Source organism: Taeniopygia guttata, chromosome 2 (genome assembly GCF_048771995.1).
Source record: "Taeniopygia guttata chromosome 2, bTaeGut7.mat, whole genome shotgun sequence".
Classification (NCBI taxonomy): Eukaryota; Metazoa; Chordata; class Aves; order Passeriformes; family Estrildidae; genus Taeniopygia; species Taeniopygia guttata.
Window position 1 is genome coordinate 71975671 of NC_133026.1, and position 22812 is coordinate 71998482.

At 41.5% G+C, this 22812-nt stretch overlaps 1 protein-coding gene across 4 annotated transcripts in view; it reads left to right on the plus strand.

Annotated features, from left to right (window-relative positions):
* The first annotated feature begins 5908 nt into the window (after positions 1-5908).
* CTDP1 (CTD phosphatase subunit 1) overlaps positions 5909-22812 on the plus strand; it is a 96040-nt gene continuing 79136 nt past the window's right edge. For 2 of the 4 annotated variants that reach the window (XM_030265607.4, XM_072924197.1), the window contains exons 1-2: positions 5915-6415; positions 20477-20560. In XM_030265607.4, the coding sequence (XP_030121467.4) occupies positions 6078-6415; positions 20477-20560 (422 nt within the window). In that variant the 5' untranslated portion in view covers positions 5915-6077. Of the gene's footprint in view, positions 6416-20476; positions 20561-22812 lie in introns of all 4 variants that reach the window. The other 2 variants (XM_072924198.1, XR_012053956.1) reach the window with 2 other exon arrangements.

A 22812-nucleotide genomic window follows, 5' to 3' on the forward strand; every position in this document is an offset into this window, starting at 1 on the left:
AAGTCATCTTTAATAGGCATTATATAACACATTTTGAATTTTCATTAAAGCTATAACACATAAAGCACGGTAATGTGTCTTTTATTTTAAAAGAAATCTTAGCTAAGCATGTTTCAACCTTAAGTAACTGCACTGCAGATTATATTGTTTATCTTCTTAGAAGTCAACTGTATTTTTACAATATATGTATTTTTAAAAATCGATCATTTTCAAGAAGTGCTTTGCCACAAGGTTGTATCTACCATCCCCTGCTTTCACCCAACAGTTCTGTGAAGCTGATATCTACACCATATGCTTTTGTTCATGCTATGTATTCAAATACAAAGGCGTGGTTAAATTCTGATGTCCTTTTTGAGGGGAAGACTGGGAAAAACATCTGCCTCTTGATGGAAGCCATCTGGTAGAACCAGAAATGAAGTCAAGCATCCTAACACGGTGTGCTCTTTAGGATTCTACTAGTTAATAGAATTACAATTCTTCCCCTAATGCTCTCATCATGCCATCTCAGGGATTTTCCCTTGCACTACCTAGGATTGACTGGTGCAATTATTTTGTAAATATTTGTCTCAGGTCAATCAAAATAGCAAGACACAATACTAATTATTATGTAGATTTCTGTTGTTATTCTCCCATCTGAGCTGCTCATCTGCACAATTACAGACGCAGAGAAAATAAAAAAATAGTTACAAAATATAGTGGAAGGAGGGGCTGCAGAGACTTCCTGAGGTCAGCAGTACTGCAGAAGCTGCAGCACACCTCTAGCTTGTTCCAGAGATTGGTAAGGAGAGGTGAGCTCTTCTCACTTCATCCCTCACTTAAAGTGCCAGAATTCTCCACGAGGGGTCAAATATTATCTATCCTTACCCCTCCAAGGAGATCTGGTAAGACAGATATGACATTGAAACATATAAAAGCTGTGGTTTACACAGCCATGGTTTAGGCCAGCTGTCAAGAAAACAGCAGGTGTTAAAGCTGCATGACCTTAAATGTGTGTCTTTGAGTGAGGGGAATTAGCAGGCAAAAGGAAAACAGAGTAACCATCAGTTTGAGATATGTGTAGGGCAAACAAAGCCAGATCATTTTTGTGCCATGGTTCCACTCTGCTGCCAAGACTATCTTCTCCACATACAATAATGGGACATTCAGTACCAACAAAGTCTGTTTACCTGAGCTAATCTTCAAACACAAGGCAAGATTACACTCAGGGAATCCGGAAAAAATTGACAGTCTTTCCTGGTTTTCTTAAAGATGTTGTTCTCCAGGGCAGAAATGGGAAAAAAACCCCAAAACCCAAAGATTACTATAAATATGAATATGAATATTAAGCTTGTCCCTGATGCTTCATGCTGTGCTAGGAGTATCCTGTCACTAGTTTCCCACTCACTGCTGCTTTGTCCAGGGGACAATACTGGGAACAATATTGTTTAACTTCTTCGTTAATGACCATGACCATGGTGCAGAATGCACATTTGGCAAGTCTGCAGGTCGTACCAAGCTGGGAGGAGTGGGTGACAGACTAAATGGTTGTGCTGCTATCCAGAGGGACTTTGACACCCTGGAGAAATGGGCAGAGAGGAACCTCATGAAGTTCAAGAAAAGGAAATGCCGTGTCCTGTCTGTGGGGAGTAACAACCCTAGGCACCCGGACAGGCTGGAGGCCAAGTGTCTAGAAAGCAGCTCTGCAGTGAAGGCCCTGAGGACCCTGATGGACACCAAGCTGACCTTGAACCAGTAAAGGTAAAGTTTGCTGCAAAGAAGACAACAGTATTCCGCACTGCACTAGGACGAGCACTGCCAATATGTTTAAGGGAGGTGATCCTTCCCCTACACTCAGCACTGGTGACACCACACTGGGTGTGCTGGGTCCAGTGCAAAAGAGGCATGGATATACTGGAACAACAAGAGCAAAGGGGCACAACACTGTTAAAATGTTTGAAGAATCTGTCATTTGAGAAGAGGCTGAGAGAGCTGGGACATTTCAGCCTGGAAAACAGAAGGCTCCAGAGGGATTTTACCAATCTGTGTAAATATTTGATAGAGATGGGGGAGAGTTGATAAAGAAGACAAAGACAGACTTTTGTCGGTGGTGTCCTGTAAAAGGACAAGAGGCAATTGGCACGAATGGAAGCACACAAAATTCCACTTCAAGAAAAAGCTTTTTTCACTGTAAGGTTGCTTGTACACTGGCACAGGTTGCTCAGAGAGGCTCTAGAGTCTTATCCTTGGAGACAGTCAAGCCCAACTGGACATGACCCTGAGCAACCTGCTAGTTGTCCCTGCTTTGAGATGGGGAGCTAGGACTAGATGATCTCCAAAGGTCCCTTCCCACCTCAGCTATTATTATCAGCCTTTCCTTGACTATTACGAGTATCAGTCTTGATGGATGTAATTTTTGTAGTTTTCCCCCCTCCACACAGCCCCCCAAAGAATCTGACTAGCTCAGAGATAAGAGGCTGTGAGGGGAGGAATACCAGGAGAGGGATAAATATTCAAAAGAGGCTCTCACCCCAGGGGGTTGGAACAGCTCTCTTTATTCTGTGGTGTCCATGGGAGAGCGGGGCAAAAGAGAGAGAGCACAGGAAATCTCAGGGGTCTATATAGGTTTTGGACAGGGTGGGCTTTCCTGGCTCTCCGCCAACCCCGTTGGGGCAGGAAGGAGGGCTCCAGGGGTTATCTTGATCAGAGTCACAGGGTCCCGGGGGAAGGGGGGCAAAGGGTGCCATGAGCTCACCGTAATAAATGGAACTGGATTTTGCTAGATTTAGAAGTCTAAAAAGTTTTAATAGTGAAATTCCTGATGAATTCTCCTGCTCCTTGAGGCTATCTTTTTTCCTTTGCACTCTCGAGGCAGACATCAGCCTGCTGTCCCTGAGCAAAACAATATCAATCCACTCTACAAAAGAAAGAAGGCTGGGTGTGAGCTAAAAACATTGAGATGAGAGTTGAGGAGAAATTCTGCAAGTCAGCACTTCCTGGTAGAGTTTGAAGGTGGTGCCATCAGAGCTCACTGGGGGTTCAAAGTTCAGTTTTCATGTGCAAGAGGACATGGTCATATTGCTTCAGTGCTGATTATTTTTATTTTCATTTCTGATTTTCAGATTTTATTTATTTCAGATTATGAAAGAGAAAACAAAGCAACACAAGTAGTAGAGAGATGGAATACTACGCAAAAAGTACTCACCTTTTATAAAGTAGCATTACCACATATGCAGGATGGCATGAAAAGAATATTAAGAATAATACACAATACAATATGGCATTGTGTCTGTGTACAAGGAGCTGATAAAAAAGGCACAACTTTCACTCCAAAATTTCCCAGTCTCTGGTTGTTGGTGATGGTGGCTGCCTCACAACCCAAGCTCATAATGATGTTCATAGCAATGTCTTGCAGGTCCAGTTCCCAGCCAGTCCACACTGGTCTTGTTTTAAGGTCTCTCTTAACTAATGTTAAGAGGGAAAAATTCAGGAGTACCTACCGTTTGGAGACTGCCTGTAGACTGTATGCTAACAGACTTCTCCCTGTTAAGGAAACTTCCCTGTCCAACCATCCAGGAGCCACTCTGGCATCACCTAATCTGGGACCAAGGCCCCTTTGGCAGCTACATCTCCCATACTCCCAGTCAGACCCGGCTTCCTTATGGGCTCAATCCCACATTTCCCTCAGCAGAATCTCAGGCATCCTGATCCTTAAAATAATTTAATCATGGTGCAATATCAAAATAACAGCTAGAGGTGGGTGCCATTAAGGACCAACAAAGGAAACCCTGGGCTTTTATATCCTCCAAGTTCAAGTATGGAAAAGTCTAGAGTCACCAGCTCCTCCTGTGTCTCTAGGTTGCCCGGGTCCCTGGGTGGGCTACAGATCTTCAGGCCCTTTGTTATGCAAAGGGTTGGCAGTTAATGGCCTCTTACCTTGGGCTCAGGCTCAGGTTCCTGCCCCTCCAGAGCTCCACCTGCAGTTCATACTGCACCTGCAGATTGAGTTATGGGCACTAAGTGTATCCCTACCAAAATCCTATCCACTAGCAAGCCAGTCACTCTCTGGAAAAGACTTCTTTTGGAAGCCCCTGGTATCTGCTGCTCTCAGCTCTTAGGTCAAGACATTAATTCAGGAAACACCAACAAGGTAAAAAGATTTTATACACTTGCTACACAAGCACTAGAGATGCTGAGGTAGTTGAGCATTCCCATGGAAGCTCAGAGCATCTCATTGCTCCATAGCAGGCTGCACAAGACTTGGCACATGGCACAAGGCCTCCATCCTTAGCATATGGCTGAAGAGACAAAAGTACCCTGCCATGTGGCTGCCATGGGTGGGAAGTATGTCTACGGCATCTTTTGATGGAGAACACATGCCCTTAGGGACATCTCTGACCTCAGCTCTGCTGGCTTGTGGAGGATAGTATGAGTGACCCTGTTAGGCTGTGCCTTTGCCGGGCCATGTCCATGTCCAAGATCCTCCATGGATATGTCCACATCCAAACTCCTCTCTGCCGGACATCTCTATTCCTCCTCCCTGCCAGTGTACTGCAGTGTGGAGCCAGTGCCACGGGGAGGTGGCTGCTCTGCCAGGCAAGGGCACTCTCCTTTTCCATCTGCCCTCTGACCCAGGGGAGACCTGGAGAGTGCTGCAGAGCTTCCACAGGCTCCTCAGGGTACAGGCCTCGGGCAGCATCAGCACAGAGCAGAGTGAGGTGACTGCCCAAATGGGCTCTGCAAAGGTGCAGCCTCAACTCGTGTGCTGTGTGCAGTTTTGGGCACCACAATAGAAAAAATACATAAAGCTCTTAGAGAGTGTCCAAAGCAGGTCCACAAGGATAGTGAAGGGTCTTGAGGAAAAGCTGTATGAGGAGCAGCTGAGGTCACTTAGTCTGTTCAGCCTGGAGGAGAGTGAGCGGGGACTCAGTCCACAGCTTCCTCACAACACGAAGAGAAGGGGCAGGCATTATCTCTTCTCTGTGGTGACCAGTGACAGGACCCAAGGAAATGGTCTGGAGCTGTGTCAGGGGAGGTTTAGATTTGTGTCCTGGATTTTGCCAGGGTAGAGTTAACTTTATTCACAGTGGCTGGAATGGGACTGTGTTTTAGATTTGTGCTGAGCACAGGGCTGATAATTTAGAGATGTTTTTGTTATTGCTGAGAAGGACTTGCACAGAGCCAAGGTCTTTTCAGCTTTCCTTACTGCCACACTGGCAATGAATGTGGGGGTGCTTGGGAGGTTGGGAGGAGACACAGCCAGGACAGGTGACACCAACTGACCAAAGGGATATTCCAGACCACATGACATCATGGTCTGTAAATAAAGTGGAGGGAGGAAGGAGGGATGATGGAGCGATGGTGTTTGTATTCCCAATTTGTCACATGTGATGGGGCTCTGCTCTCCTGGGGATGGCTGAACACCTCCTGCCCATGGGAAGCAGTGAATCAATTCCTTGTTTTGCTTTGTTTGTGCACATGGCTTTTGGTTTTCCTATTAAACTTTCTTCATTTTAACCCATGAGTTTTCCAGCTTTTAACCTTCCAAGACTCTCCCCAGTTCCTCAGGTAGGGCAGTGAGAAAGTGGCTGCGTAGGGCGTGGCTGCTGGCTGGGACTAAACCAAGGGAGCTGGATAATAAGAAAATAAAAGGTTCTTCAACCAGAGGATGGCTGACCACCGGCACAGGCTCCCCAGGGAAGTGGTCACAGCACCAAGCCTGACAGAGTTCAAGAAAGCTTCGGACAACGCTCTCAGGCACACGATGTGATTCTAGGGGTGTTCTGTGCAGGGCCAGAAGTGGGGATTGACGATGCCCGCAGGTCCGAAGCGGGGAGTGTCTCCAGTTCCGGTTCTGTGACACCGCTGAGGGCGGGCGGGGTCGCGGAGCGCCGCAGTTCCTCCCCGCGCCGCCCGCGCCTGTGCCTTTAAGCGCGGCCGGACGCGCAGCGCGGCGCCTGCGCGGAGCCGCCGTGACCCCGCCGCCGTCGGCGCCGCCGGTGACTATCGGGGCGCCCCGTACGCCCCCCGGCGGCGGCAGCGCCAGGTCCGGCCCCACTGCCGGGCACCCCTGACCCACTCTCCGCCCCCCAGCCGGGGCGATGGATGAGCGGCCGGAGCGGGGCGGTGGACCCGGCGCGGAGGGCCCGGCGTCGGTGGCGGAGATTCGCGCTCCCGGCCCGCGGCCGCTGCGTCTGCTAGAGTGGAAGGTGTCGGTGGGGGCGGCGGTGCAGATCGGGTCGGTGCTGGCGCTCTGCGCCCCGCTGCCGCCTCCGCCCGCCCCGCGCCCCGCCGGCCCCGCCGCCGCGCCGCTGCCGCCCGCGGCCAGCGGCGCCTCCGCCCGCTCGCAGCGCGGCGGCCCCGAGCGCAGGCTGCGCGCGGAGCGGCCCGGCGTGGTGCGCGAGCTCTGCGCGCGGCCCGGCCAGGTCATCGCACCCGGGTGAGTGCGGGCGCGCGGCGCGGGCGGCCTCGGCGGGACGCGGGGCCGGGCCGGGCCCTGCTCACAAAGGCCCGTCCTCCGGGGCTATGCGCAGGGAAGGCGCCGTGCGAGGAGAAGGAGGAGGAAGCGGCCGGGGAGGTGCCGAGGGATCGTGGTCCACTCCCCGTGGTGTTTCGGAGCTGAGCCCTTTGGTGTGAGCGAGCTCTGTCTCAGAGAGCGCCTACGTCCCTCCTGCTGTGTAGGGGGTTCTCTAAGCACTGCGCTTACTGGAAACACTACTTAGAAATCACAAAACCACAGAATGAGTTAGGTTGAAAGGGACCACAGTGGTCCAACCTCGCTGCGCATGCAGCGTCGCCCTACGGCATATTGAACGGGATTACATCCAGATGGTTCTGGGATGTCTGTAGTGAGGGAGGCTCCACAGTCTGGGAAACCTCTTCTAGTGTACAGTCACCAGCACGATAAAGAAGTTGTTCCCCGTGTTCAGGCGGAACTTCCTGTGTATCAGTTTCTGCCTACTGCCTCTTCTCCTAATATACTTTTCTTACTTTGGCGGTTAGGTTGGTGCAAAACTCGGGGAATAAACAGATCATTCTATGCTCCATAGAAGGAATTTTAATGAGAAACAACAGTGCAGCGAGGCATTTTAAAATTATTAAATACCTTACGCATAATATTAGCAGTCTAAATGTTTTTAATGCTGTCGATATTTTAATGTATAAGACTACAAGTACAACCACGATTTTATCTTCCAGAAGGGCAAGGGACTTTTTCCCCTGTAGTTTAGCAATGAGTCTGTCTTGATAAAGCTGAATGTTTGTTGACTTTTAAATTCTTAAATGCCTGATAGATAGGGGGCGCTCAGATTTCTAGGTTAAGTTGGGCGAATAGCCTGCTACCCTGTACTTAAAGCAGATTTATTCTTTCTCAGCAGGAAACCAGTTAAACAATGTACTTCCTCTCTTTTATGACGGCAAGCTATTTACTTTGATTGCACTTGGTGAGAGCAGCCAGACCTAAACTTTCTTGATTGAAATTCACTAGTATATGCAAAACATCTGTGTATGAGGGCTCTGAAAGGTTCAAGAAAAAAACCAGTCTGGTGCATTTTTGTATCAGTCAGTCATTATAATGTGCTACTGAGGGGGTGCAAGCTGTGTGCTTCTTGCTATAGAGATATCTCCTTCTGAGATAAGATGGTGGCTTTCCTTTTGTGCTACATCAGCATTCTGTTCTTGCATCTGGTGCAGCATGGGCAGTCTTTAATACCAATGTAGAACAAAGGTACCGTCAATGCTAGGTCAGACTAAAAAATATCTTAAAAGTGCAAGCTGAGATTTTAAAACGCCATATGCATGATGAAATTCATGTTGCTAGCACTGAATAAAAGTGGAGATAACTTTAGGTTTTTCATTGTGCTAGCTAAGCACTTGGAAGGAAAATCAAACTAAAAATATTGTAAGTGAGAAATATAATCAATTTAAAGTAGTCTGGGTCTGCTGCTGATTTAGTAGCATTTTAGTTTTAGCTTTGCTCAATGTTTACTTCATGGACAGGAGTGCACCAATTTTTATACACTGTTCTTACTGGATTTGTCTTGTCATGAGTCACTTGATTATAATTAGTAAGTCCTTGCTTTGAAACAATTAGAGTATAAATGGTGTTCTTTATTACCACTGTTCTTGGCTTCTGGAATATTTATATCTTACACAACTGAAAGATTGTATTTGATATTGACCATTGCTAGGCATTATGCTTCTGGAGTTCTGACTTTTCAGCCAGGTTCCTCTGTTGCTTGTTGCAGTGGTATTTACTGGGTGAGTGCAAGGGAGAAGCTCAAGTGAAGAGGCAGAATAAGCATGACCTAGGGGTAGTAGAACTGGTCAGTAATTGAAGACATAACTACATTTCTTTGGTCACTTAAAAGTCTTTTTTTTGCAAACATTTAACCTCTTGCCTGTGGCTTCCTGTTTTGTGGAATTGAAATAATAACATTTCACTAACAATATTTCAATATGTGTTAAAATCTTGCATTATTAAAACACTGGTGTGATTAAAGTAAGTAACATAGCTGAAATTTATTCATCATCTGCAGAAGATGCCCTTTTTCTAATCTAAACTATCCAGAATGGTAGGTGCCATGCCACCTTTAGAAAAATGAACTTGGCTGATTTAGTACTGAATTCTATCTATCTCTAAGATATTTGCAAGTATTTTTCAAACCCTGAAACACTGTAGAAGTACTGTTTCTATTCAAAGTATTTTTCCTTTTCATTAGAACATGAGAACATAAGTTGATCAAACCTTTTTATTTGAGGATAAACAATATGAGTGGCTGAGTTTTCTTCTTTGTCAGTTAGGTCATAATATTTCTGGAAATAAATACATCGTTTAGCAAAAGTCTCTCCCAGTTAAGAAGATACATTTATAACTTTTGATAATTTTTCTTTCATATAACGTGCAAGATGAAATCTTTTGCTGCATGGAAGTAATTTTGCACATTTATGGCACTTAATTTTTTGTAGTGTTATTACCCGCTTTTTAGCATTGACAAGGGTGCAGACTTTCCCCAGGGAAGAGCCCAAGGATGCAGGCAGTAGTTAGCTTTTGCTTATTCTTGCAGAGGTAGGCTTGCACCACATGTCAGACTGAAACTTGAGAGAAAAGGTGTCTAACCTTTTAGGACTGTAAATAACAAGGAGTACAGGAAGCAGTTAATGAAAGGCCTTTGGTGTTAATGAAACATAATTTTGACAGGTAGCAGGAGCAACAAATAAAATGCCAAAAATCCTGCACTGCTCTGTGTGTTATTAGTGCCAGTTATCCATTAGGGTTAGTAATTCTGAAGCTGCTACAGGTCTGGCAGGATTCTGGGTTGGGTCAGTATTAATGCTTTATGCAAATACTTACATAAGCGTTTCTAATATAAAGTGATTGCCCTACTGATGGGACAGACTATTGAAAGTGTCTTGTTTGGTTCACATTAGAAGAGTCTTCTGAAATATTTGTTACCTATATATTTAACCTGGGTATCTTTGTGTCTTACCACATAGCAAATTTTCACCTTTAATAGTGAAAATTCACATTCTTCTACAGAGTATATTTATGTTGTAATAAAAATCTTTTTTTAACTGTCCAGATCCTAGTGAAGCAAAACTTGTTGTTTCTTGGTTTTGGAGAATATAGCAGGAAAGTAGTGGGGATTTGTTCTCTAAAACTGGATTTTTGTGTCATTGCTTGGTATTTTTCTTGTGCCAGAAACAAGATTATATATTTTTAAAATAATATCTTCTTTTGGTTATCTAATGTCACATAGGCTTGGCATCTATTTTACTGTCCACTTAAGGCCATTTCCCAGTATCATGTATCTTACAGTCTTCCCAGAAGGAAAAAATGCCAATAAACTGCAGTTTATTTTAAAGTGGTGGCACTTCTAACAAACTACAGGAAAAAGCACCTTGCTGTTTGTTAGACACAAATGTTTTCATAATATCCTGGCAAATATTTAATGAAGTTATAAATCTAAAAAACCTCTCAGTACCAAACATTGAGGATTGTTGAATAATACTTAACAATCCTAACTTACTATATCTTGTCTAATTCCTTTTTATGCCTGAATTCATCCCATTATTTTTGTAGTAAGTTTCAGTAAGCATCTTTCTGACTTTCATCTCTTTTTTTTTTTAAATTTTCCCCCACTCCTTTTTGCCATATACTGTGATACCAAGAAACATTACAAGAAGGCTATTTCTCTGGTGTTTGGTTGAGCTGGATAGTGAAAAAGATGCAGGTTCTAAATGAGGGCTTTTGTCTTTCATTGCCTTCTCTTTTGCCTATTCCTAGGCACCTAACAAGTTGGAAGATCATAAAATTTTACTGAATGGTAGAAGACAAAGTTCCTTTTCTTTACATGGCCATGATTTCACAAAACTTGTAGGAGCTTCTTTATCTAAGAGGATCAAGCTGCTCAGTCAGGTTTGGTTGGAAATGGGCATCAGGCTTGGAATTTACCAGTAGTGTGGTTGTAGCAGCCTTGTGTATGCCGTTTTTCTCAGTGTGGTTTTCTTAGACCATAGTTTCCTGGTTACTTCATGCTAATATGAGAGATGGCTGGAAGGGATGCTCAAACTTGAGTGCCTTCAGCTTGCATTGAGTAGGGTGTTGTAAATAATATAGTTATAGTTGCCTTGGTTTCTCGTCCTTCCCGCCCAATCTCCTGTAAAATGAGCCATGGTAATCAATTCCCTCATTTTGTTCAGTTGCTTCAACAGGAGTGTGGTGTAGGGGAGGGAGGAGTAATTTATCCTTTCAGCAGTAGCCCATAGATAGGTCAGATCAAAGTGATTGTGTAAATGCCAGTGGAGTCATCAGGGGAATAAATGACATTTAATAAGTAACAACACTGGGGAATAACATTTTTGAGGTTGTGTATGTTCCATTCGGCATTTTGTATTATAGTCTTTAGTAACATTCTTATCCTTACAAGGTTCCTCACAAACCAGGGAATTTTCTGCTCTCTTAGTTTGTACTATGAGCTGCTCATCTTACTTGAGCTTGAGGACTTTTTGCTGTGTGTGAATCTGTGGGCCAGCAGACAAAATGAGATAGCTCATGGTACTGTTTTATCCATCCCATTGCAGAACTACAAACTGGTTATAGCAGTTTTTTAAAAACATTGGTTTGTAGATGTCTGTGCTGGAAATAGATTGTAGTTTTACCCAAATGGGAATGGATTTTCTTTCTTAGTTATTGCTGTCTAATTTCTTCAGGATATTTTTGAGCTTTACTTTAATACTAGAGTTGTTTAGAAAAGTGGTCTTTTTCAAAGGCAAGTGTGCGTGTTGTTTATTCTCAGCAAGTGTGACATGGTTTTCTGCAGTTTTTCCTCTTCTGAAGAGAAAATGTATGGACAAAAATTCTCACGGGAGGACTGCATTGAGACCTTTAATTTTTACGTTGCACAATACTTAGATATTTGTCCTGGGAAGGGTTGGAAAAGTTTGAAGAAGGGAGCGAGCGACAAGACTTTATCTTTGAATTGTTCTGAAAGTTTGTCTTGACCCAAAGAGTTTGTTTTTTTTTTCTCTTGAGGAACCTCAGTGGTACAATTTGCATCTTACTTGGAACTTTCTGCTTTGATGACTCTATGTTTGGTGTTAACTTAGGAGCTAGCCCTAGCAGGGATCACAGCTGTTTGGATTTTCAAGGTCAGATTTATCTAGTTGAAGACTCTCCTTAGGTAAATGGTTAATGAGACATTTGAACTTGCTAAATAAAAGTGAATATGGGGTGATGGTATTGCAAATTCTTAAGCATTAACAAGAGTATATAAAAATACTTGCAGATGGGACATACTAGCCTCAAGGTTCAGTAAAGAACTGTCAACTTTTAATTTTTGGGACCTCTTTTGAAAAATGATAATAGACAATTAATTGTAAGTTGTCACTTATCAAATATTCTTATAGATGTCTATTTTGTGTAGTTAAAAAACAAAGGTTAAGTTAAGGTCTTCTGCTATATATGGATAGCTGAATTGGCAGTAATTGTGTTTTAAAGCGAATAGAGGAGCATGAAATGACTTCCTGGAGAGCAGGTAATGCATTATAGGTTACAGTTTAAGGATCTTGATTATACATTTTGTCTAGGTTTGGTTATGCTGAAGTTAGACCTGCAGAATTGGAAATAGGGGAAGGATAGAACTGTGACCAGCCGGAGAGACTGCTGGTCTTAAAAAGGCTTTAGAAGATGGAAAGACTCCCCTGGTTTTCTATAACATAGTGTTGCTGTGTTAAAGGAAATGCTTCCTTTTTTAAGACAAGAGTTGGGATATTGCCAGGTGACTATTGCACTAATAGATGAAAAGAAAAAAACAACAAACCTGTAATGGCTTTTCTACAACTGTTCTAAGAAACAGTGTAGCATGAGGCAGTGATTTTGATACAGTAGAACTGAATAATGTCTATTTGTTTGCTTTCCGTTGTTTTCTAGTTTAAAAATGGCATCTAAGGCTTCACAGCATTCGAAAAGGTCTTGGTCCAAGCTTAGTGGGGTGAATGCTGTGGATTCTCATTCACAGAAGGACCGAGGGGAGGCAGGTGGCCCTAGCCAAGGAAAACATTGCTCAAGAAGAGATCTTCGTCAGCTTTACAGCTATTTATCACACCTAAAACTGGGTTGCTTTCTAAGCTATTGTCCTCTGCTTTCAGAGTGTGTTGGGTTTCTGGGTTCACATGATGCTGTTGCTGTCATATGGTTGTTGTCAGATGTGGAGCTGCTGCTCCTCGTTCGAACGCTGTGGTGTAACTTAGGACACTTTGGTTCATAATTGCTCTTAAGGGTGTTAAGAGTTGTTAATTTTTCCTATGTAACTGTGTTCATCTGGTTTAGCAGCAAGTCCCAGAGGAGAGCTCACAGGATATAGTGTCCAGATCAGTTTGCCACAGTATCTATAAAGGGAAAGGATGGGAGGAAGCTGTTAGACTTGAGGATTGTGCATCCTGTGGTAAGCTTCTTCCCATTTTATTTGTTGTTTGGAAGTAACAGACAAAGGGACTGGGATTGCCTAAGTGTATGGTTTTAGTGGGAAAAGTGATAAAATGTTTGGAGAAGGTGCAATATTCTGTTAATAGATGCAGCTTTCCAATGCAGAGGGGGAGAGATGACAGGATCCTCCCAGATTTCTTTGCACAGGAGGAAGTAAAGCCCCATGTTTACAGCTTTGATGTATGTGTGTTTATAGCTCTGTGAGTGTGTGTTTGTGTTTGAAATGCTGAGTCAACTTTCTCTGCTTTGGTGTCCAGGCTGTTTTGGTGTTCATCTGTTGCTGTTTCTCTAGATGTGAACCTACAGGTGCAGGAGGCAAACCAGATTTGTTCTGGTAATTACATGTGATCTTGCCTGGGCATAGGAGGAATGCGGTGGTAAGTTAGTCTGAGATAAGGGGGAAATTATGTGCCTTTATCTCAGAGAGAGGTGTATGCCTGAAAAAAACAAAAATTAGTCAGCAGTGGAATTAGTCCAAGACTGTTGTCTGAATTTGCAGCAGTTCATCTGCGAGTACCATTCTTGAGTACTGATGTGTAAGTTGAAGTGTGGTTTGAGAAAATTGCAGGTTTAGGTTAATTCCTGTTCTTCCGATACAGTCACTACAGGCTATACAGTAACTTCGAATTTGTAAGTGCCACTTAGATTGCTAGGGTTCATTGCATAGATTTGGATTGATCCTGCTGTCAGATGGATGTTCCTCAACTCCCAGGTGGAGTTTTGCAGCAGGTATTTGAGAGCTGCTGCATGACTAACACTGCAGTCAGAGAGAAGTGGCAATAGCAAAGCAAATTCATAAAGGTAATGTCAGCAGTTGACAACAATAATGGGGGAGTGAGCTGCAGAGCTGTTTATTGCTTAAATGAATTACTGAGCTATGACAGCCTGTTTTCTTCTGATTACTAGAAGTACTTATTGCTACAGATACAAGTTACAGAGTTACAGCTTGCATCTTTTTTAATTTCTGTGTTTTAAAGGAGTTCTATGTAAAAGCACTGAGAATTGTATTTTTACCTTCTCCCTTCAAAAGAAAAAGTCTTGAATTCACCTAAGTAATAATACTTCTGGTTTAAAATGTTCTAAATAAAAAACACATGGTAAATAATCTTTGAAAGATTTACTAGATCTTATGTAAAGGGCACTGCAAGCCCATTTGTTTAGGTTTTTTGGTACCTTTTTGTTATGCATTGTTAACTCTTAGAAGTGGCTTTTTGAAATGTGCAAGAAGCTGTTCAACAGATGTCTGTGTAGAAGGTGAAAGAGGGTTGTCTCCTTGCTTTTAATGCAAACTCTTCTCCAGAAGTAAATGGAAATACTTAAAGTCTTGCAAATCATGGAAGTAGGCTTACTTCAAGCTCAAGATGTTTTTTGCATTATAAATAAAACCCAGAAACTCCAGGCCCATGTTTCTCTTGGCATTTATGACCTTAGTCTCAACCTGAATAGGTATTTTGCCTGAAAAGTAGAAGAAAAAAGTTTACAACACATTAGCTTCTAGTTGTGAATTGTCTGTATTTAACAGAGGAAAAATAATCTCAAGACCAGTAATTTCCCTATTAGCTTTGGAGAGCTGAGATTATGCCTTCAAGTGTGAACTGTGCTTTCTATGAGCTACTGCTCACAGCCGTTGTTACCTAGTTGTCTAGGTTAGGGTATGGGAGTTCTTTAGGTTTTGGGGGATTTTATCAAAAGGCCTGACTTGTTTGGATGAGGCCTTTGGGGTTCATGCACATTTGAAATGCAACTCTGTGTGTTTGCTATCCTTGAATGTAGGTTAAGTGGCTGCTGTAGTGAACATTTCCTCCAACAGCTTGAAGAGGCTGTAGGCCATGTGTTACCTGTAGCAACAAGTACCAAGTGTCTTTGTGAATCCCTGGTATATTTTATCAATTATTCAAGGACTCTCTGCTTCCTCACAGATATTAATGAGAGTTAAATATACACATCCAGTTGTTATATACTCTTACATGGTGAGGCTAAGGTGATTCAGGCTTTGAAAATATCCTTGCTACAAAACTGGAGTCCTATGTAACAAAGGCTGTGGTTTGATGTAAATTAATCATAAGGGCTGTTAGTAGGGGTTCTAAATGCTGCAGACACACCACAAAATACTGTTCTGGTGTAAGCAAACAAAAATGTCAGTGTTTCAGAAATCGGACTAATGAAACTGTAGAAGCAGGCTTTAGGTTGTTTCTGACTTCATCTGACAGCTAAAGGATTTTGTGCTTGTATTTGTTCTAGATCAGTTGGTTGATTCGGTAATATTTGGTATTAATAATCATTGTTCTGAAGATATGTTCATTTGGTATTTTTACCCCTTAAGAGTTTGCCAGTAACACCGCCTTGAGCATTCTGCCGAACCAGAGTAGCGACTTCTGTTCACTTGCACTCCAGCATCTCCTTTTGCTGCATTAGTACACTTAGACATCTTCTGATGCAAATTGGAAGGGCACATGGCAACAGATTGAGGGCAGCAGCTTTAAGGGATCACAGTGACAACTTGGTGTGTGTGTCTGTTGTGGTATTTGATGTCTCTCTTTATACCAAACAGACCTGAGGAAATCCAGCAATTGCTTGGCTGTGAGCACTCCCATGAGATACAAGTCAGTGCAGGGCAGTAGCTTCATCTTGTGAATTTGCACTATATTTTCAATGCCAATGCATGGTAGCTTGAAGCAGACTTTAGGATAATAAATAAAACTTACGTTTCCATGACTTGGAGTTGTCCGAGCTAGTCTTTACAGATAGGCAAGATAAATGCTAACAAAGTGGCCTGGTGAGAGAAAATATGAGTTGCTCAAACTGTGTCTGTCTTTCCCCAGTCTTAGCCCTGTTTGTGGAATGTTTGCAGCTTTGATCCGTCACCCTTGATGGACTGGTCTTACCAGCTGCTTAACTCTAAAACCAGCAGAAAACTTGGTTAGGACTAGTGAGTTCGACCTTGCAGGGTACTGAAATCATCTTTTCTGGTAGTGCCAGAGGAGGGGGTGGGCTTTCAGAGGAAACATGAGGGTGGGGAGTAAAGAAAGTAGGCCATTGCCTTTCTCTGGCAGCATGACTGGCAGCATGACATTGGAGCTGTTGCCTCTGGAAGTGAAGCCAAGCTGTAATAGAAGGCCATGGTTAATGTACAGTCAGGTTAGACTTGTTCTGAGTAACAGAGGGAACCTTTCTATTCTACTGTGTTATGCTGAGTGTCCTTAAGATACAGAGCTTTACTGAAGACAACGATGAAGACATCTTATGGCCACTGTACTCATGTGCTGCAGCTGGCCAGCCCCTCCCGATGCAGGCAGTTTGCTTATTATGGAAAAAAAAATCTCAAGAAGTTATTGTTTCTGTTCTTCTGTAACTCCTGCACTTGCTGCTGGAAGTGTTAGATCATGCTGAAAAAAAAGACCAACCAACAAAAAAAATTCAAGCAATAATGAAATGTTTAGGGGAATGCTTTTTGTTTACAATGGGCCCTTGATCTAGTAGAGTGGTTGCTACAACTGTGGTGTAGCACAAATAGAAGAACTCTGTTTTGACTTTCCAATGTAATTCAGTTACCAGGAACCAGTGCCATGGTTATGCTTGATCAAAGTACTTCCATTTGGAGTCAACAGTAGTGACCAGGCCTTAGGATTATCACAGGCATTGACTTCCTTTGTTAATAAAAGCAAAATGTTCATGTTGGATTTCATGAAAGCTTTTCCCCTTGTTTTTTGGGGTTTTTTTGGTGTGGGTTTTTTTTTGGGTTTTTTTGGGGGTTTTTTTTTTGTTTTTTTTGGTTTTTGTTTTCTTTCTTTTTGCTTTACCATGCTGCTTATTTAAAGCAGATATTGTTAAAAGACTTGGTTTAGAAATAGGGTGTGTGTCAGTACTGGGAGAACAGTGATGAGCTTATCATCAGCTACATCCTGAGGCTGTTGGTAAATACCTGTTCCTTTTCATAATTGTGGCCACAAAAAGTAAAATTTTACCTTAATGGCACATCTAATTTCTGTGTTGCTTACAAGTACTTCTGGAAGGAATGTGAGTAGGGGCCCAGACTGGGTTTTCTTACTTATTAGTTCAAGTTTCATTGTACTAAAGAAACCATGTGCGTAGTTTATGGTTCTGTTGCAGTCATTTAGCTATCAGACTGGGTATTGGAATGATCTACCACTTCCATGGTTACTCATAAAAAGAAGTTTGCTTGTCACAGTGCAGTGGTTCTTACCCAGTTGCTTCACCTAGCTTATCAGCACAGTTGGGACAGTTTGTAAAACTAGAAAAAGATTTTACACCTTTTCAGGTGGTTTCCTTGGAGTGCTATTGTTGAAGTAGCCAATTAGCTCTGCTTATCATCTTGTGGATCCTAAAGAAGATGAAGATGCTGTTAATGTTGCCAGCAGTAAAGTGTCCTAGTTCCTCTTATTTGAAGGGGTAGGAGGGGAAATCTGTTTTTCTTTGCAGAAATGCAATAGGGAAAGGCTGTGTTCTTCTAGGTGGGTTTCACTTACAACCCCGAGAAGAGGTCAGGCCCTGAACCTGTGTTTGGTTTATGCAGCTATTTAAAACCAGACATGCACATTTGGATTAAGCTCACTTTTGTCTGATAATTGGCTTCGAACTTGGCAATTGCATTTTGAAAATCCCTCACTTCAACAATAAAAGGAGAGCTTCCAGGTGTGAAATTAAAAAAAAATCATTCTTCTTGAGATCTGTGTTTGTTCCTTTTTGAGATCTGTGTTTGTTCCTTTTTAGTAATTAAAACACATGTGCTAAAATTTAAGTATGCCTAGGCCTTAGTAGAGTTCAGGCTTTCTTTCTGCAGCACCAAGTAATGTTTGGCTTTTTCCCTGAGAGATGTCTCCCTAAGACTCTGACAGTTGTAATTGAAACTTGACCCTTTGGTTGTATGTTGCTCAGAAGTTTATCAGGGGTCTGGAGTTCTTCCTCTGTTCTTAGAGTTAAGCATCACAGAGAACAATATGACAGAGGACTTTGTATCATGTACTTTTGTTTTATCTCCAGCACAGGTAAGTGTGGCCAGAAGTTCTGGTTATGTTTAGATTTTGCAGGGGCAAAACTGCTATTTAGTGGCATGCTTGGTTTGAGATAAGGTACAGAGGTGCTGTTTAGGAGCAGTATCAATGAGTAATTTAGAACTCTAATTTTCTTATAAAAATCATTGCTCTTGCATGTTCTGTTTTGAATCACATCTCATCCAGGAGTATACCAGCTTCTCCTGTTGCATACCTGGAGTGTGAGGTTACCTTGACTGCGAAGTAAAGAATGTCTAGAGATATTGTGGCTTCTAAGCTGGCATTTTTTCTTCTGAACTATTGAAAACCAATTCATTTGGGGTATAAACTCAGGCACTGTAATCTCTTAAGCATGTTTCTGTACCTTGTACCATGGGGCACATTTTTTGTCTTTTAGACGTGTCTGTAATTTCTGATTCATAAACTGAACACATGGTGAGAATGAAAAATTCTGACACGGTCATTAATGTACATTAGTAGCTTAAAAAAGAGCTTAGCAATGAATCAAGGTAAAAGGCAGAGTCAAGAGTCAAATGAAATAATGCAAACATAGGGGATGAGAGGAGACCAAAATTCTGTGAAATGTGTGAAATAATCACACAGTGAATTGCCACTAGTGAAGGGCCGCTAGAATACTTTGTCTTGTGTAGTTCTTTTAAAAAGCCAAGACTTGTTATTTGTTTTCTGTGAAATACATACCATGTTTTTAAAAAAAGAGATCTAAGATGCCTACATAGGAAGAGGAGGTGAAATTTCCAAGTAGATAATGGCTGCCAGTGAGAAGGACATAGATCTGCACTTTTGTAAATGGGAATATTGGTAGTATGATGGCTTGTGAAAACTGCTTTTGAAATAAACCTGACCTGAATCTAGTTTTTGCTCTCAAGGAGGAAAATAATCCTCACTGTAGGCATGAACTTCAGTTTTGTTAGTAGAGTCATCATTTTTCTGGTTGTTGAAGAGCAAGGGGCACACTGCAAGTAAGCAGTTGCAGGTATTATTTAGAAACTGAATTTCTGCTTAGAATTCCCAAATGCTTAGTAGTCAGATATATGAGTGAGAGATTTGGGCATGCAAAACTGTTTTCTTCATGTTGCAGTCTGCTTATTGCAGTACAGGTTTGAACCAGTACAGTCAGTTTATGAAAGAGCTTGGATTTTGTTGGGTTTTTTGCTTTTTTGTTGCGTTTTTTTTTTTTTAGCTCCTTGACCTTTAAAATTTGTTTTAAATATTAGGGAGATGCTGTAGCTCATTATCACAGAGTTGGTGAAATTCTGTAGTAGCTGAACTACTGCTATCTGCTTCTTAGAATTTTTTAAAAATAGGAAGCCTGAAAGATCACTTTTCCATCTGTAATGAGGAAAACAAGTCTCTTATAGTGACTGTTAAGTGTTTGAGAGAAAATAAATAATGATATTTTCAAGACCGGGAATTTTGATAACTGGATGAGGAATACTTTAGTTGGACTATTCAGCTGAAAAGTTGAATAGTCCAACTAAATAGTTGTCTTCTAAAGAGTTTGGAATAGTGACTGTCACACTTCTCTGTTTCCAGCTCTAATTTCTGGTTTGGTTTAGCCATTGTTTAAAAGATAGAATAAAATATCAATTCCTGTGTCTTTATTTTAAGATGTGATGAGTCAAGGTTTAAGGATCAGAAATTAAAATATTTTTATGAGAAGATTGAAGCAATATACATCTGCCATGAAAATAATAAGATTAAGTTGGTATAGAACTAGTCTGCCCCTGTGCTCAGCACAGGTGAGGCTGAGGGAGCTGGGGGTGTTTAGTCTGGAGAAAAGTAGGTTCAAGGGAGGACGTTATCACTGTCTGCAATTGCCTGAAAGGAGGCTGTAGCCAGATGGAGTTGCTTATTCCAAATATCAATAGGAGGAGAGGAAATAACCTCAAGTTGTGCTAGGGTTGTTTATACTGGATATAAGGAGAAATTTCTTCACAGGAAGGGTTGTCAAGCAATGGAATGGGCTGCCCAGGGAAGAGGTCAAGACACCATCCCTGGATGAGTTTTAGACATGCATATATGGTGATTAGAGACATGGTTTAGTGGTGGGCTTGACAGTGTTAGGTTAGTGGTTGTACTCAGTGATTTTTAAAAGAGAATCTGAGCTGTTCTGTGATGTTGAAGTTTCTGCATTTGGTTTTCACTTCTGTGTAGCTCAGTAGGGTATTAATGGGGGGTTGTATGTAAGTGAATGTAAACTGTTTCTGGACAAATAATACTTGTTCTCATTAAACTTCCTTGCTAAACTGTGGCTAGAAACTGACCTTAGTATATGATTCAGTGACTTCTAAAGTTGTGAAAATTAATAATTTGAAAATACAGATTGTCTTTTTCACCATGTTGTGGCAAAAGTGTATATCTCAAGGGGCTGACACTCAAGTCATAACCAGAATTTATTATTTGAATTAATTCAATCTGTGGGTTACTAATCTACTTGTCTGTAATCTGCCTTCTGTAAATGGAATGCCTATGTCTTTTTCAGGACTGTCTTGGTGAGACTGGAAGGATGCAGCCATCCTGTTGTTATGAAAGGCTTGTGTGCAGAATGTGGCCAAGATTTAACTCAGTAAGTATTGTCAGCTTTTTTTTCCAACTTCTCTTTGCTTTTGATTAGGAATTCAAGCTCTTCCTTCTCTCATCTAATAGTCATAAAATATCCTGGGCTGGAAGGGACTTGAAGGTCATCTAGTTCCATCCCCCTTGCCATGAGGAGGGATACCTTCCAGTCAACAAAGTTGCTCAGAGTCCCATCCAGTCTGGCCTTAAACAGGGATGGGACATCCACAGCTTCTCTAGGCAGGCTGTTCCTGTGCCTCATCACCCTCTACAGAGAACGATTTTATTCTTACAGCTAATGAAACATACCCTTTTTTGTTTAAAGCCATTCCCCCTTATCCTGTCTCTACACACCCTTGTAAATAGTTCCTCTCCAGGTTTCTTTTATGTCCTTCAGGTTGCTAAAGGTTGTAAAGAGAAGGCTGCTCTGAGGTCTTCACTCATTTAGGATTTAAGAACTGTGCATGCTCTTTTTTCATTGAGGTAATGTAGGGTAATTTAGGTAGAAAATATAAGGAGCATGTATAGAGAGGTAAATTCTCATCTCTCTGTTTTCCATGTATTCACCAGAAACTGATAGTTGTATGATGTGTCAACAATGGCTCACTTTGTAAACCTGAGAGCTTTATCTGTGCAGGTGCAATTAGCTGAGAGGTAATAGCAGTCTCATTCATATGACCTTGCTTCATTTGTACTGTGTCTGAGTGGGAGGTAGCTTGTCTCTAGTGCTTTCGATTTAAGGCTTCTTAATTGTTTTCAATTTTTTGTGAAATTCTGCCATGGAACTAAAAGAATTTAAGCCTTAGGCAAAAAAAGAAAGCAAATTCAAAATATGATTTGAAAGGATGATATTTCTCCTTTGCTGTGTCTCATTGCTTGGTAAAGAGTATGTTTCTTATGCATATCAAATTACTAATTCAACAGCTGTTCCAAAACAAGCTGTATAATTGCCTGGATTTTATAAATTAATGTTGCATACTCATTTTGTTTGGCTGGAAATACTTTGGTTTCATTTTAAGTCATGCTCATTGTTAAGAATTATTTTGCGAACCCACAAACCAGTGCAAGTGAACTGAATATTGAGAGTGCTATGCAAGAAGTAGTCTGGTTAATGTTTGGATATAACTTTTTATTTAAAGTTAAATATTAATATTTTGTAAACAAGTATTATTTGGCAAACCTAGCAAAGTTAGGATAATCATGAATTTGTCTGTCCTGAGTGAATACTTGATTTGAGGTTTGAAAACAGTCACATCTAAATATTGCTATACTGTTATCATTTCATATGATAAATCCAGACAAATTCAAGGGATCCAGCACATTAAGTTTTATTCACTTAATACTTCTTACTATATCTTATGTCTGTGTCTTTATTTTACACAAAATGGCTTATGCATCTGAAATACTGTGTTATGACTGCTGAGCCTACATCAGAAGACAATTCAAAAGCATTGATGCTTTTCTTGCTTGGAAAAAAGCAAGTACAGTGTTCTTAGTAGTCATACAACTAGTGGTCTGAAAACAGTTAATAATTTTTAAAGGCTCATTTAAAAGACCATTTATGATTGACGATTAAGTTTTCCAAACTCTGAAGCAAAGGATGTAAGATGCTGAAATGTACAGACTTCAGACCAAATAAATACTTTTGTACCTGGACATCAATGCTGCCATACACTATGATACGGGGAAAGATACCTCTCTGTGGTTGTGTCTGCCTCAGCTCAGTACAGTTGATCCTCAGCAGTTTGCTTGTCACAAAGTGAAATCTGGTTTAACTCTTGTTGTGGATCTGATACCAGATCTTGTCCTTGAAGGGACTGGTACATGAAAGAATTAAAAGATATGCATGTGTCACCTAGGACAAAGTTTTTATGGAAGGTTTTTTTAATATTGTTGCATCATCAGTGAGATGTCAGAATTTCTAATAATTTGGTTAATGTAAGCTAGTGAAAGGGATCCTATACAGGGTTATTTGCTCAGTTTTCATGTGCAGTCACACACACTGTCTCACAGTTATGTATGCACACAAGGGTGACACCTATTGTGCGTCAATATCTGTATATGCACACGTGATTTTTTTTTTCAATGCCATTTTTGAAGCAGCAGTCACCCATAAATCACTCTGTGTGCAGAGAGTAACTTTGCATATCCTTTGCTTATATTTTTCATACTCTGCCTTGGAAAACAAGTACATAATTGCAGGAAAAAAAAAAAAAACTGAGTAGTTTTAAATTTGAGTGGTTTGGTAGTTTTCCCTAGTTT